The sequence below is a fragment of the Scleropages formosus genome, chromosome 3 (genome assembly GCF_900964775.1).
Source record: "Scleropages formosus chromosome 3, fSclFor1.1, whole genome shotgun sequence".
Taxonomy (NCBI): Eukaryota; Metazoa; Chordata; class Actinopteri; order Osteoglossiformes; family Osteoglossidae; genus Scleropages; species Scleropages formosus.
This window is the reverse complement of record NC_041808.1, coordinates 28,857,232-28,874,065: the sequence shown is the minus strand read 5'-3', so window position 1 is coordinate 28,874,065 and position 16,834 is coordinate 28,857,232. Positions and strand designations below refer to the sequence as shown.

General features: G+C 45.5%; 2 protein-coding genes across 2 annotated transcripts; one reads left to right on the top strand and one right to left on the bottom strand.

The window, feature by feature from the left end:
• Positions 1–704: 704 nt before the first annotated feature.
• LOC108926130 (ATPase asna1-like) lies at positions 705–9,107 on the bottom strand. The gene is made up of 7 exons (XM_018738648.2): positions 8,942–9,107; positions 7,543–7,690; positions 6,846–6,994; positions 3,757–3,907; positions 2,857–2,964; positions 1,800–1,997; positions 705–1,655 (listed from the first exon to the last, which is right to left on the bottom strand). Exons 1-7 carry the CDS (start codon positions 9,082–9,084, stop codon positions 1,527–1,529), a joined length of 1,026 nt encoding a protein of 341 aa, XP_018594164.1. The 5' UTR covers positions 9,085–9,107; the 3' UTR covers positions 705–1,526.
• Positions 9,108–9,254: 147 nt separating this feature from the next.
• LOC108925983 (telomerase RNA component interacting RNase-like) lies at positions 9,255–12,169 on the top strand. The gene is made up of 3 exons (XM_018738390.2): positions 9,255–10,296; positions 10,969–11,046; positions 11,648–12,169. The coding sequence occupies exons 1-3, from the start codon at positions 10,009–10,011 to the stop codon at positions 11,753–11,755; spliced, it is 474 nt and encodes a 157-aa protein (XP_018593906.2). The 5' UTR covers positions 9,255–10,008; the 3' UTR covers positions 11,756–12,169.
• The last annotated feature ends 4,665 nt before the right edge of the window (positions 12,170–16,834 follow it).

Sequence of the window (16,834 nt, the reverse complement as noted above, 5' to 3'; positions counted from 1 at the left end):
ATCCTGTTGTTCCAGCTGACCTCACTTTATGTATGTAACTGGAATCACACCCCTGTAAAGCCCCTGTGGTGGTCATATAGAGGACAGTGAATGAAAACACAGACCGTATGTGCAAACATACATCTGTGTATCTAACATTGACAGCTGGAGCAGATCAACCGATGAACGCCACTGGAATGAAGCCTAACAATGCATCTGAGAATTTTTTGTTGTGGTTACTGATTAAATGATTGTTCCAGTTGTTACAAACTCTGTTCACCTCTTTGCATTTTTGTTCATCTGAGCATCACCATGAAGTTTGCCTTTTGACACCTTATTGGCAGTAACACTAGCCATACAATAAGCATGTACCTACTTAATCATCAGGCAGGAAGGGTTTATGCTGTGAAAATAAAGGACTGTCAACATGGGGAATTTGCAGCAAAAGTGTGGTCAGTTGGATTTTTAATTCTTGCAACAGTTTTGTGCTGCAGCACTGTATTCAGTGTTGTAAGAACAGAAAATAACTATAAATCCATGAGGGTTAACACAAACTCACTGGAAAAATATACACAGTACTGGCATTTCCAGGCTGTAATAAAAATGCAGAAAGGTATACATACTCCCATATGAGTCAACTGATGGAGAGTAATGGGCTGTGTCCCAATCATTTTCAGTGTTTGGTTCAGTATGGCTCTGAAAACATTCTGTAATTTTGATTGTTGAATTCTTCACGACCTTAGATGTAAAGCTGAAATGTGGGCTGAATTCAGATACTCTGCCAGTTTTTTTGTTTGTTAAACAGAAAGATTTGCAGATTTTATACTGTTTTTTCAGGTAACTGAAAATGCTTGGTTCCTTTGTGTTTCATAGATCAGTGGATGAATAAAGAAATTTGAGCAAACTCCTGATTTAACTTTCCATTTAATCAAGGAATTATGGAGCTTTTAAATCATCTGTGGCAAATATTATGCTTTGTTCACCACAACTGTGACAGGACTGACGCTCATGTAGCAAACCTTGGGCGGTTACTGCAAGCTATAGGTCATTAAAAGGCAGTTACTGCCAGGACTGGAGACCATACATATGAATGACTGAAAGTGTGAAAACAGGAACAGGAAACTATATGAACATTTTATCTCCCTCTTATCAGTCTTCTCTCTGGATAGTTACGTGTTCCAGTTGTCAGAAGAGTGCACCCAGGCACTATTCCACTTATAGTTCTTTAATGTGAGGATAAAATGAGTGATGCTCCAGCCTAGGGTTCTTTCATTGGTTGTAAAGGTTTGAAATGCAAGCTTAATGTCAACGGGAAGAACCAAAACTGTGATGTGATATATAACCTACGTTGTAGGAGAAACACAGTCTTTTCCATTTTTCTCTGAAGGAAAATTAACAGATTGAATCTAGAGAGAAGGTCTGAAAGTTCTGTCATCTGTGTCATGGTGGATGAAGTTGTAATGTTCCTCTCCAAAATGGGTCACTTGAAGACAAGATGATTGGAGGTGATAAGGAAAGTAGGTGGGGCTTTTGGAATCTGCAAGGAGTCATTTTTTGGGAGGGTTGTAGGGCTCCAGAAGCTGCTGGGAGAAAGTGTTGACCTTATCTGCCCCCCTCACCTCATGGGGCAACAGAGGCAACTTGACAATGTGGAAATCTTCATACAAATCTTCCATCTTCAGTATCAAAACCAACCAGAAAGAAGCAAAAAGAGACAAATGGAAGAATTACAATCGACAAAGAGTTTACTCTGTCATTTGTGCTCCTTGCTGTTGTAAATAGACAAGAAAAGGTAAGAGATCAGGGCTTGCACCATTTACCTGGTCCAGGTACTTGGACTGGATCTTGTGGCGAGCTTCGCACATCCTGCATGGCCGATCTGGCTCGGGGAAGACCAGCTGGTTAACGATTATGTTATGCGTGTCAATGTGACACTTGGCCAGCTCCTGGATGAGCCTTTCTGTCTCGTACAGGGATAGGAACTCGGCGATGCATACGCAGATGAATGTAGTCTGCTCCTGAGATGTGGACAGAGCAAACGCACAGATAGGTAAGAGAGCCCATGTATCACCAAGCTATCATTAGAGAAACATACACACACAGCGACTGAAGCCGTGGCAAGCCGGAGCCTAACCTGGCAATACAGGGCGCAAGGCTGGAGGGGGAGGGGACACACCCAGGATGGGTAGAGCAAAGTATTATTATTATTATTATTATTATTATTATTATTCAGCTGACGTCTGATGTAAGTTGCTATGATTTACCAGTTTTTGCAGCATATTTTTACTGTATCAACTGAAGGTAAGTACCTTCATCAGGGGTACTAAAGGAGGAGTGGCATTTGAATCAAGAACCTTCAGACTGCAAGGCAATGCTTCTAAATATGATTTCTACACTTTCAGTTGGTGCATTTTTTTTTTTTTTTTTTTTTTTATTTCATCCAAATACTGTATAGGAGCAATTCAGCATCCACCAGGACTGGTCCAAGTACATGAACCAAAGTCCTCGTTCCAGTGTTTTAAATCTGTAGTTGTGGGATAACTTGGACTAAAACCATGCTTCCAGGTTAGACTCCAGACCACTGTGACCCTGCATTGGAAAAGAGGTCACTGATAATGAATGAATGATTCCTGAAATTCTTATTAGACTGGACAAATTAAAAATATGAACCAGGACCAGGATTTAAGAATATAGACTTGAAGGAAACACATAGTTTTTCTTGCTTTCCAACTGATGAGGAAGTCAAGTGATGCTTTCTAGAGGGCACCTTAAATTTTCTCCGTACAGTCAAAGACACATGACCGCCCTGGTGTGATCCTGAGTGATCCCTTGGCAATGTCTTGGGTAGGTAGATCAGCCACCTTCCATCTCACTCACCGGGTCCTTGAACTGCTCGCTAACAGAGCGGATGATGGGAAGAGTCTCCTCCAGCTTGGAGGCTAGTTGGTCAGCATTCATTTCCCCCAGACCCAACATGTTGCACATCTGTACAAAGAGGAGGGAAGGTGAGAAGTGTGAGGGCCATACAGTGTATCAATGAAAGAGGTGAGGATTCTGAACAGCACGGTGCTGTTCGTTGCCAAAACTGTAGACTGTACATAAGTGAATTCCTTACAGAAACCCCTGGACTTACACAAATAGACCGTTTTTCAACCCCTTACGTAAGTCAAAAGTTATGTATGTTGGATTCCCCTTCCTCCCCCACCATTCAACATAATATTCATAATTTTCCATCTCAGTTATTGCACCTTGACGTTTCTTCGTTATTGTTGTTTTCATGCTAGCTGTTCATTTCACGTGCTCCTTTATACGTGCAGCATCCGTCACCATCGTATTTATAGTCGATACAGCTAAACCTAGTTCCTGTGCTATAGATGATCATCTTTGTCCACCTTCATACTTCCTTTTTATTTTCAATTTTATCTTAAAATCACTTGCTGTACGCTTGCGAGACTGTTCTTGTTTCCCTTCAAGTGCACATTTAGCACCAGGTATTGTGAATAACGAAATGGGTAAAAAATATGGGAGAACTACCTAACGAGATGAGATGGGTTCACAGTTCAAAACACGCAGGAACTGGGAAGATACAGCTTCCTGCCTTGTCTGGCTGTTCCGACTTGTACTTAACAAATTTTAGATGTTTTGCGTAAAATAAAAGCGCTATCCGTAAATAATGTGTATGTAATGTGAATTTTTCACGTAAATTCAGATTTATGTAAGTCAAATGTACGTAAGTAGAGGGGTGTCTGTACTCTATGATACTATAAAATCGCTCACCTGCGAGATAAAAGGGCTGATCTGGTTCTTGATCTGCATCAGCCGGCCCAGGCCCCGCTCAACGATGGTGGGAAAGTTGAGCAGGCGTAGGGTGTGTCCTGTCGGGGCTGTGTCAAACACCACCACGGAGAAGTTCATCCCTTTCACCAGCCTGGCAGGGAGGCAAGGACATAGGACACATCAGAACCCTCGTCTACCACTCACTCGCCACTGTACTGCAACTGTCAACAGTGCATGAGCACTACAGATGCATTCAGAAGCCAGCTAAGGAGTTTGTTTTTCTTTGTTTTTTTTTAATCAGCAGTTTCTTAATGTAATTTCAGATTTTTTACTGAAATTGTGATATTCCATCCATCCATTTTCTTGCCCGCTTGTTCTTCTAGAGTCACGATGCCAATAGGAACAGCAGAGAAGCCCAAACGTCCCTGTCCCTCGAAACTTCCTCCAGCTCAACCTGGGGGATCCCCAGCTGCTCCCAGGGCAACTGGGAGATGTAATCTCTCCAGCGGGTCCTGGCCCGACCTCTGGGTTTGTCCCAGTTGGTCGTGCCTGGTATACCTCCAAAGGGAGGCACCCAGGGGACATCCTTACCAGATGCCTGAACCATCTCAACTAGTTCCTCTCAATGCGGAGGAGTAGCGGCTCTACTCTGCGTTCCTGCCGGATGGCTGAACTCCTCACCGTCATGGAGAGTGAGTCCCACCACCCTGTGGAGAAAACTCATTTCAGCTACTTGTATGCGCAATCTTATTCTTTCGGTCATTACCCAGAGTTCATGACCATAGGTGACGGTAGGGGCGTAGACTGACCGGTAAATAGCGAGCTTCGCCTTATGGCTCAGCTCCCCCTTCACCACTACAGTCCAGTACAGCGACCGCATTACTGCTGCCACCGCTCCCAGTCTGCGGCCGATCTCACGCTCCCTTCTTCCTCACTCGTGAACCCCAAGATACTTAAACTCCTCTGCCTGAGGATAAATTCTCTCCCCTTACCTGGAGGGGTCATGCCATCCGTTTCTGTGAGAGAACCATGGACTCAGACTTGAAGGTACTGATCCTCATATCAACCGCTTCACACTTGGCTGCAAACCATTCCAGTGCATGCTGGAGACATCCATGTGACAGTGCCAAAATGACAACATCATCCACAAAAAGTGGAGACATCACCTTCTGGCCCCCACATAGAATGCCCTCCTGACCTCAGCTACACCTTGATATCCTGTCCATGAAGACCACAAACAGGAGTGGGGACAAGGCACAACCTTGGTGGAGTCCAACACCCACATTGAACAGGCTTGACTTAATGCCAAGTATGCGAACACAACTTTCGCTCCGTATGTACAGAGACCGAATGGCCCGCAGTAGTGGCCCTGGCACCCCATACTCCCGAAGCATCTCCCACAGAATTTGTCGGGGAACACGCTTGTAGGCCTTCTCCAAGTCCACAAAACACATGTAGACTGGATTAGCAAACTCCCATGCTCCTTCAATTATCTGTGAGAGGGTGAAAACTGGTCCATTGTTCCACAGCCAGGAATTTGTTGTTTTTACATTGCATTTGCATTGTTCTTTTGGTTGGAGCCTCATTTCCAGAACACTGGCATAGACTTTCTCAGGGAGGCTGAGAAGTGAGACCCCGTTAGTTGGCACACACTCTCCGGTCCCCTTTCTTAAAAATAGGGACCATATCCCAGTTTGTCAGTCCAAAGGCACTGTACCTGAGGTCCATGCAACATTGCAGAGGCGTGTCAGAAATGACAGCCCCACAACATTCAGGGCCTTAAGCAGTTCTGACCAAACTCATTTTCTATAGCCTCTCCAAACTCCTCCCATGGTCTGGATTTTGCTTCTGCAACCACACCTGCTGCCGCCTTTTTTGCCTTCCAGTACCTACCTGCTGAGTCAGGAGTCCCCAAAGCCAATCAGGCCCTAAAGGCCGCCTCCTTCAGCTCGATGGCTTCACTCACCATTGGTGTCCACCAGGGGGTTCTTGGGTTGCCGCCATGACTGGTGCCAACAAGCTTTTGGCTACAGCTGCGCCTGGCTGCTTCCACAATGGAGATTTTGAACAGGGTTCATTCAGACTCCATGTCCCCTACCTCCTCCAGGACATGGGAGAAGTTCTCACGTAGCTAGGAGTTAAAATCATTCCGGACAGGGTCCTCTGACAGTCATTCCCAGCACACCCTCACTATGCACTTGGGTCTACTGGGTCTGTCCGTCAGTCTACCATCTGATCCAGCTTACCACCAGATGGTGATCAGTTGACAGCTCAACACCTCTCTTCACCCAAGTGTCCAGAACATGTGGCCTCAAGTCAGATGAAATGACTACAAAGTCAGTTGTTGACCTTTGGCCCAAGGAGCTCTGGTATCAAGTACACTTATGAGCATCCTTGTGTTCGAACATGGTGTTTGTTATGGACAAACCACGACTAGAACAGAAGTTCAATAACATTTCACCATTCAGGTTTAGATCGGGCAAGCCGTTCTTCCCAATCACCTCCCGCCAGATTTCCCAGTTGTTGCCAACATGAGCATTGAAGTCCCCCAGCAGGACTATGGAGTCTGTAGGTGGGGGCCTGTCCAGAACCCTGCCCACTCTCTCCAAGAAGGTTGAATAGGTTGAACTGCTGTTTGGTGCATAAGCACACACAACAGTCAAAGTTTTCCTCTCTGCGACCTTAAGTCGCACTGAGGCAACCCTCTCGTCCACCGGGACAAACTCTAACTGTATGGCAGCCAGCCAGTGCCTCTCACCCTGTGCAACTCCTTAACAGGAGAGAGACCACCCCCTGTTGAGAAGTTTGGTTCCAGAGCCAACACTGTGAGTGGAGGTGAGCCCAACTATATCTAGTTGGTATCTCTCAACCTCGTGCACCAGTCCCAGCCCCCCAGTGATGTTACATTCTATGTGCCAAGAACCAGTTTGTCCTGGCTCCAGGGGTAGGTCAAATTCTGATCTTTGTTACCAATATTTTTGGTTATGGACCAAAGTCATTTGTAGACATTTAAGAAAGAAAACAGACATATTTAAGCTTTTCACCATTAAGATAACGGTCCTATGGTGACTGATGGCCAGGCTGCTCACCTCATGACCTCGGCGTAGCTCATCGCTTCGTCTATGCCTGGGAAGGCGCTCATTGCCTCCTGCATCATCTTCTTGCCCACGCTCAGCATGTTGTCCTCCTCAAAGAACTCATCTGGCAGCTCAGCCACCCCAAGGCTAGGGTCGATTTCCTGCGTGCACATACAAGAACTGTTGTTGACAGGCACTGTTTGTGCCGCACAATTTTTCAGCCTAACAGATGATTTTAATGCAAAGTGACTTGCACAGCTGTGTGATTCACTGATAAAAATCTCCCAGCAATCAAATGAATCTCATATTACTTGTAATTATCCAGCTGATGCTTTTCTCCCCAGTGACATATTGTTTTAAACCACTTAGAATTACTTACCTATCTATACACTTGTGCAGTTTTTATTGTGTAAGTACCTTGACCAAGGGTACTACAGCAAGAGGTGGGATTCAAACCTGGATCCTTTGAGTGCAAAGCAGCAGCTCTAACCACTACACCACATGTTGCCCCTTACCATCCACTTTTCATTTGAGAGATATGAGTGACATTTTTTATACAATATCCATATATTCATCACCCTTTCACAAATTATTTAATTCCTTTACCATTATTTTAAGTCAATAAGTCAATTTTATACTCTAAAATTAAGTAAAATAACAAGGGAAAATTTTAGAAACTGCAGAGAATCCACATAATGTATTAGCTAACCATGGCGAAGAGGTTGTCGTAGCCCTTCACTTTTGTGGGAACCTTGGAAAACTTCTGGTCGAAGGCATCAGAGATATTGTGGGCCGGATCCGTTGAAATGATGAGCACGCTCTCTCGCACCGAGGCCAACTGCACAGCTAAACTGCAGCTGAAACGAGGAGAGAGTTCAGATGTAAGTTCCCTTACATTTATCTGATGCTTTTGTCTAAAGTGACTAATAATATTAAGCTGCTTACAATTATTTACTCATCTGTCCAGCTGGGTAATTTTACCGGAGCAATTCAGAGTAAGTATCTTGCTCAAGAGTACTACAGTTGGAAGTGAGACTTGACCCTGCAGCCTTTGGGTTCCAAAGGCTACAGCTCTAACCACTATGATACCAATTGTCCTTAGCTCGGCATGCTAGGGAAGAGCTTGTGGATAACACTATGTACCAATGTGTAGGTAATCGCACAATTAAGATTTAGTCTGAGATGAAACAGGAAGGTTTTTAATTTATCTTGGAATACAAATAAAAACAGTGACGAGTCATTCTAGAGTACAGCAAGGAGCAGAGAGAAACATCTCCTTAGGGAATGCTTAGCAAAAAAATCTCAGCAGCACAGAAAAAAGTCTCAGAGTATTGTGTGAAACACAACACACCCAAGCATGCTGGTGTCCGTGTGTGTGTACGTATATATATTATATATATATATATATGTAAAATATATATACATACACACACACAGACTGTATAAGGCACTAAATTACCCCTCACCCTTGGTCCTAACAGCTATGAGACCATTATGTCAAGGACATTGCTCCCTTGGTGCGTGTAAAGACAAGGGTTTCGTCTGTCCAGAATCATTTCCGTCAAAAATAATGAGCTGTCATGCCACATCGGCCACGTCAGGACTAAGAAAAGCTTGTGGCCTCTTGTAACCCCTCCGACCCCAGCTGCCAACACGGGTCCTGTGAGAGGTGGCGCGGGGAACACGTGTCCCCTTGACGGCTCGCGACAATGTAAACCCTCCGTGCAACAGCAGTGCTGTTCCATAACACCAAAGGCTGCTCTGTGGACGCTGCGTCTGAAAAGGCTGTCACGACTGGTAGTGTCAACATTCAGCGAAAACCTTCATCCTGAAGTTCCTGTGTTCGATTTGTTCGAACTGCGTAAGTTGCGTTCTGATATTTTTCATGTTTAGTTAAGCTATGTGAATTAATACCAAACCCCTCGTTTACTGTGTCTCAAGCGGTGTGCTAAACACAGAGATCCAGGTTAATAAAGATAAACGGAGCCGAGTGGTTCCGATGTTCTGCGCTGATTTCAGCACCGCGCTCGATTGACAGCTCCACGCGCTCGTCGGCCGAGGGGGAACAATGTCACCGCCGAACGCGCCCTGCTCGCCCATCTCACTACCTGCACGTCGTTTTGCCCACGCCGCCTTTTCCTCCCACGAAAATCCATTTGAGCGATTTCTGCTCAATTATGTTTTTCAGCGTCGGCTCAAGCGGCTCTACATCAGGCGCGTCTTCAAACTCTTCCTCTAACGCCGCTGCCATCTTCTACGCCGCCCGGTAAGACAACTGGCATATTCCAAAGCCATTTGGGGGGGGGGGAGTCGGCGTCTGGGAAACGGAAACGGAAGTCGCGCCATTTTGGTTCTACGGAAAAATACAGTTTCTCAGAATTACATCTCCCCTTGTGCTCAGAAGCGAGGTCACGAAAGATAACGTGCTTTCCTTCGTATACGTATATGTTTGATATTAGCGGCACGCATTCTAGAAAACACTGCAAGTGTTTATATGAAACATGTTGCCGTTCACCGCACCAGCTTACAGTCTTTAAAAAGCGCTCCCGCAGCCATACCCACTCCGCTGCACTTGGCGGCGATAGAGCGCTGTAGACGCGAACGTCCAAGCCGTCAGCAAACCAACAAAGGTTCGCGGCGGCCAGCAGCACCTTCGAGAAAAGCAACATGGTGGACGTGTGCGGGGGAAATGTAACAAACCTCGGAATAAACCATTAATAGGTAGCCAGCATTGAACTAGGGAACGCGACGCCGCCTCGTATGTGTTTCAGAGTGCCATAACCCAGCTCTAAAAGCATTTTGCTGTTTCGAGCTCGTGAGGGCGCGGCGGTTTTGCGTTCGCTCGCGGACGCTGCTGCTGTGTGTGTGCCTGCGGGAGCGCGCGGTCGCTCACTGGGGCGCCGACACGCCGATAGATAGAGCTCAGCCAGTCGTGCCTACAGGAGGAATGACTTTGTGTGCCTGCGCCTGAAGAAGGTCGCTAACTGAGCAGCGGTTCCGTGGAGCGCGGCAGTCGGCAGTTGCAGTGCCGGTAGATCCAGAGAGCGAGCGAGAGAGAAGGCTGAAGGCAGCCCGACCGACGCGCGGATCCGCCACAGACATACACACAACCGTCCGTTCGGAACGTTCCGTTCGCTCCCCCACAACGAGGCGCGCGCGCTTCAGCTCGAGCGCCATGGAGGCGAAGCGCAGCGGCGCTCAGAGCAGCCGCAGCGGAAGCGAGTCGAGCGGCGACAGCCCCGCGGGGTCGCCCTCGAGATCGGCGGCGTGCAGCGCGCCCCCCGTGGGCAACGCGTTCGCCAACGACGGCAGCTTCATGGAGATGTTCAAGAAGAAGATGGAGGAGGAGGAGAGACGGAGGAAGGAAGAGGAGCGGAGAAAGAGCGAGCAGCAGCAGCAGCAGGGCGCTGCGGCGGACGGAGGCCCCGCGCAGGAGAAGAAGACCTTTAGCGTGACCAACTTTGTAAGGAGACAGATCCCCTAGTGGCCTCGTACCGGCCCGGGCAGCGCTGTGATAATAAGTCACTTAGTCCTCATGCCCCAGGCAGCTTCATCTGCCTTGAGACAGTGTAGGCTCTTTGTTGGGGGGTGCTCGTAGTGGTTAGAGACGCTCAGTGCCCTGCAGGTTGCGGGTTCAAAGCCCAGTCCCGCTGTAGTGCCTAGAGGAGGCTGCTCACCCTCACCGATGCAGTAATGGGGTAACTAACGGGTAAAATCCTGGTACATTTCCGACAAGCGCTGTAAGTGCGGAAGCTGTCGGATGAGGGCTGGTGTGTGTACTAATAAAGAGAGGCGCTTTTAGACGAACAATCAGCTGCGTTTTCTTGCTGTCCAGTAATACCCGTAGTGTAAATGGCTCCCTTTCAAGAGGACACAGCCCGTCGTAGCGCTCTTATTTCCGACACCTGTATTTGCAGGCGTGTCGGTGCCGTGCTCACTCTTACTATTCGTGTACTTGAGCCCAAAGCCAACGCGTGGCTTGGAAAGCTCAATGGCTCGGCACGTGCCCTCGCCGGGCGTATTGGGGGGGGTGGCTGGGCTCAGCGTGGCGTGTGGACGCTCTCCTGCAGTCCCCGTCATGACCCGCGCACCTGCGCAGGCGTGTAACGCTTGCAGTGTTCTATCCCCAACCCAGGTGGGCAAGCGGAGAGGTGGCGCCAAGTTGGCCCTAAAGACCGGAATGGTGGCCAAGAAGCAGAAACTGGAGCCAGAGGTGCGGTATCTTAGCAACCCGTTTCGTCTCGTTGACAATTGTATTTGCATACAAGTGCCTTAAATGTGTCATTTTCCTAAAGGGTGTCGGTGCTATGAGTAAAAGCTCTTGTATATTGTACGTTAATAAGCTGCCGTGGGTAAAGGTGTCAGCTCGATTAAGAATAACTATTCAGAGTACTTTTTTGGTTACATTTATTTATTTAGCAGACACTTTTCTAAATGTTGAATTCATAGTATATGTGATGGTGGCTACTTGCACTCAAAATGTGCTGTGATGGATATAAACAGTAAAGAAAGCAGTGCGAATTACTAGTTGCATTCAAAAGATGGCAGTTTCGAGGAGTAATAAGATGAGAAGCTTCATCTAATGATCTGTAATACTTGTCATGTCAAGCCGTCATAGGTGACATCGCTGCCAGGGACTTGCGAGTCGAGCAGAGCTGTAACGCTGGAACATGTTTTAACTGCTTTAATCCTGTCAAAGGTTTTCCTGTTTCACTCTCCCGACAAGTTTTGCGTGGTTTGGGAGTATTACGGGACCCTTCTTTGTACCAGCATGTTCCTGTGAACTAATCATGTCTCCTCTGTGTTGTTCCCAGGTTGAGGCTGGTAAGGGAGATGCTTGGACTAAATACATGGCTGAGGTCAAAAAATACAAAGCCCACCAGTGTGGTGACGATGACAAAACCAGACCTCTGGTCAAATAGCCCCCCGATCTCTGGCCCTGTACTGGACACTGCCGCGGCCAGCTACACCGGTACCCCCGTTGCTTTGGGAACATTCGAGGGAGAGGGGAGCTGACTTTGTCCTTTCCGACCTGCCCATCTTTCAGTGCTCTTATTATGAGTGTTAAACAGCTGACAGGCAAACTACATGTATTTTGCGGAGTTTGAAGATAATTGCTGTTTTTTTTCCCCCATTGTATTTTTTAGGTTATGTTATGCCAGTTATAGGTACATGTGGGTGAACAACTTTTGTAAGCTTCACAGGATTTAAACATGTACTGTAATAATTGTAGTTCTTCTGTGTCTTGCTGGGTTTTTTTTTTTTTTTTTTATTCTATTTGGAAATGAAAACTAAGTGTAACCTAAGTCCTTGTAAAGTAAACATTTTTCCCCATATGTCCGTGTGTGTCTGGTTTACAGTTATAAGGGCAATGACAGATTTTTATGAATGTAATTTTCTTTCCATATCTTGAACATACTGATTACGAGTTAAGAGCGCTGATGTTTCCCACCCATTCCCCAGGATGAGCATAGCCACTGTTTCATGTGTCCTTGTAAAATGGACCGGGGGGGCCTCTCTCAAATTTAGGGAATTTCCTTGGGTTCCTACATTTCCACTGAATAGTGAGCCTGGTGGGTTTTTGAAGATCTGCTGATAAAGCTTTCTATGTATGAGACTTCGCTTTACTACTATTTAATCTATTGGTAGTTAATCTGTAATTCAAAACCAGATTAGAACATGTGAACGCCTTTAAGTTTATGACCCACACATATTCAAAATCATTTAAATTCACATTTGTGTGCTCCTTCCCCTCCATATACCCTTTCCCTCATCCGTCTTACTGTCTTTGTTTTCTTCTTCGGTAGCACAGTGCGTGTGTCACAGCTCCTGGGTTATGGGTTCAAGCATGGGTTAAACTCTGTTGGCCTTTGCGTGTTACCAGTTTGGAGAGCGCAAACTGCAGTTTTTTACGTGTACAGTAATTTCTTTGTGTATTGATGAGTTAATGTTTTCTCATAAAGGAGTCTTTGTTATACAAGGGGAGCCTATATGGTTTTTTTAATAAAATACATTTAATTTTGTATACCATTTAACAGACACATTTAGACTCCCTTCCTCCTCCATGGAATGTGGGGGGTGGGATACCATCCATTCTACCCCCAAGAAGCTTACCAGGAATATTAAACAGTATTTAAGAATATTTCTATGTATACCTTTCTGAGACAGGAGTTATCCATAAGCACTACTTTAAAATGCATTTTGTGCATTTTTTTTTGCATTGAGGATGAGTTAAACCTTTCAGTACATGGCTGCAAGTAGTAAGATGTCTTGTAAACATTATTAGCAAAGGAAATTTGTCTTCTGACAGGCAAACTGGGACCAGCCTCTTCCCTCTGAGATGAGGACACTGACCTGACTTGGAGCCTCAAACACATCATCTCTTGGCTTTCCAGCAATGGGCACCAGTTTTCTGGGAACTGTGTACTTCAAAATGTTCAGACTAGGACATGTGCTTGTGTTGTTCATAGATTTGAAACCTAATAATCCTTGTAATACCTATTACCAAGGCTGCCATGGCAACACATGAACACATTGCAGAGCCACACAGCCAGAACAAAATGCTGAGGTGCTTCTCGAGAGAAATATAATGGGTCAAGTAACTTATTGTAGATTTTACCAGGTCCTTATCTTGCATTATTATGTGGGTAAAATCCTAAATGGGAAATGCAGCACAACAGTACAGCCGCAGATATGATGGCCTTACATCAGGCTGTATGAAAAGGACAGGCAACCAATATAGAGTGCAGTGAAAAAGTATTTGCCCCCTCCCTGATTTTTTTATTTTTTTTGCATATTTGTCACAGTTAAATGATTGAGATCAAACAAATTTTAATATTTCACAAAGATAACCCAAGTAAATACAAAATGCAGTTTTTAAATGATGATTTCATCTAAGGGAAAAAAGCTGTCGAAACCTACCTGGCCCTATGTGAAAAAGTAATTTCCCCCCCCGTTAAATCATGAATGAACTGTGATTAACATTTTTTGGAAAGCTGAGTTAAATTTCACTTGCCACACCCAGGCCTGATTAATGTCAGACCTGTTGAATCAAGAAATCACTTAAACAGAACCTGTCTGACAAAGTGAAGCATGCTAAAAGATCTCAAAAAGCAACACATCATTCTGTGATCTAAAGAAATTCAAGAACAGAAGAGAAACAAAGTAATTGACATGTATCAGTCTGGAAAGGGTTACAAAGCCATTTCTAAGGCTTTGGGACTCCAGCGAACCACGGTGAGAGCCATTATCCACAAATGGAGAAAACTTGGAACAGTGGCGAACCTTCCCGGGAGTGGCCAGCCTACCAAAATTACTCCAAGAGCGCAATGCCGACTCATCCAGGAGCTCATAAAAGAACCCAGAACAATATCTAAAGAACTGCAGGCCTCACTTGCCTCAGTTAAGGTCAGTGTTCATGATTCAACAATAAGAAAGAGACTGGGCAAAAATGGCATCCATGGGAGAGTTCCAAGGCGAAAGCCACTGCTGACCAAAAAAAACACAAAGGCTCATCTCACATTTGCCAAAAAACATCTTGATTATCCCCAAGACTTTTGGGTAAATATTCTGTAGACTGATGAGACAAAACGGTTTTTTTGGAAGGTGTGCGTCCCATTACATCTGGCGTAAAACTAATACACCATTTCATAAAAAGAACACTATACCAACAGTCAAACATGGTGGTGGTAGTGTGATGGTCTGGGGCTGCTTTGCAGCTTCAGGACCTGGACAACTTGCCATAATTGAGGGAACCATGAATTCTGCGCTCTACCAGAAAATCCTGAAGGAGACTGTCTGGCCATCAGTGCGTGATCTCAAGCTCAAGTGCACTTGGGTTATGCAGCAGGACAATGATCCGAAACACACCAGCAAGTCCACCTCTGAATTGGCTCAAAAAAAAAAAAAAAAAAACAAAATTAAGGTTTTGGAGTGGCCTAATCAAAGTCCGGACTTAAATCCGATTAAGATGCTGTGGCATGACCTTAAACGGGCCGTTCATGCTCCAAAACCCTCCAATGTGGCTGAATTAAAACAATTCTGCAAAGAAGAGGGGGCCAAAATTCCTCCACAGCGATGTGAAAGACTCATTGCCAGTTATCGCGAACGCTTGATTGCAGTTGTTGCCGCCAAGGGTGGCACAACCAGTTATTAGGTTTAGGGGGAAATTACTTTTTCACATAGACCCAGGTAGGTTTGGACAGCTTTTTTCCCTTAATAAATGAAATCGTCATTTAAAAACTGCATTTTGTATTTACTTGGGTTATCTTTGTGTAATATTAAAATTAGTTTGATCTCAATTATTTAACGGTGACAAATATGCAAAAAATAAAAAATCGGGGTGGGGGCAAATACTTTTTCACGGCACTGTACACTGCAAGTGTCCAGATTCTTGTACCTTTCTTACTCCATCATGCACCCCGTGAGCAGAAACTGGAAAGTGTCTCCAGCAGCTCCTGCTGCTCCTTTACACAAGACAGTGTTGGGTTTTGTAACTTGATCTCCCACATTTATCTTAATACAATTATATTAACGAGACATTAACTCGCCCCAACAGGGCAGAATGTTGAAAAAACAGACATCCGCCCGTTTTATTTAGTGTTTGTGGTCTTGTGCAGGTGGAGCCCAAAACTTCACTTGAGAAGAGCAACACAGTGGTCCACAGTGGATAAGTTGGCACTGAGGGTGAGCTCATATTCATACCATGATAAAGTGATTCATTTCTACTGTGAAATGTGTTTGCTTTTCCTATTGTACTGAAACTTGTGTGTGTGTGTGTGTTCAATTCAAAGGCTGAGAAGGTAAGAAAGATGCAGCTGGACAGATGGAAAGGGGCCCTGAGTGACAGAGGACATCCTTGCTATTGTTTAAGGACATAATGTGTCCACAGTTCAGTTGACTAACACGTCCTGACTTGGTCCAGAGTTTGTTTTACTGAAAATACAGTATATTACATTTACTCATTTAGCTGATGCTTTTCTCCAAAGCAACTTACAGTGTTAAGGTACTTACAATTCTTTACCCATTTATACAGCTGGGTAGTTTTACTGGAGCAATTTAAAGTACCTTACTCAAAGGTACTCCAGCTGCATGTGGGAATCGAACCTGTGACCTTTGGGTCCAAAGGCAGCACCACTAACCACTATGCTAAAAAGTTGTGCCAGCCCCACCTGGAGATAGGGTAAATAAAACACTTGTAAATACCTTAACATTGTAAGTCGCTTTGAAGAAAAGCGTCAGTCAAATGGGGGTGGGGGGGTGCAGTGGTGCAGTGGGTTGGACCGGGTCCTGCTCTCCGGTGGGTCTGGGGTTCGAGTCCCACTTGGGGTGCCTTGCGACGGACTGGTGTCCCATCCTGGGTGTGTCCCCTCCCCCTACGCCCTGTGTTGCCGGGTAGGCTCCGGTTCCCTGTGACCCCGTACAGGACAAGCGGTTCAGAAAGTGTGTGTGTGTGTGTGTGTGTGTCAGTCAAATGTATGTCAGCAGAGAATTTATCGGAATGAGTTTTATTGGCCAAATGTGCCAACGCACACAAGAAATTTGCTGCGGCTCTAGGTGCCGCCAGTATTTACAGACAAACAAAAAATTGACACAGAATAAAAAAATATAACATATTTACAGTGTACAAAGATGAGAACTATAGATACTAAAGAAAAGTACGTACACACACACAGACAGTCCAAAACCACTTGTCCTGAGCAGGATCATGGCGAGCTAGAGCCTAACCCGGCAGCACAGGGCGCAAGGCTGGAGGAGGAGGGGACACACTCTGGATGGAACGTCAGTCCATCGCAAGACACCCCAAGCAGGACTCGAACCCCAGACCCACCGAAGAGCAGGACTTGGCCAAGCCTGCTGCGCCACTGCATCCCCCCTAAAGAAAAGTAAATAAATAAAAATTAAATTACCAAAAGTGATTGGATATTGTTGCACTGACAGGAAGCCTATAGGGGAGTGTTAACTGTTGATGATGGTGATGCCGGAGGGAAAAAACACTGCTC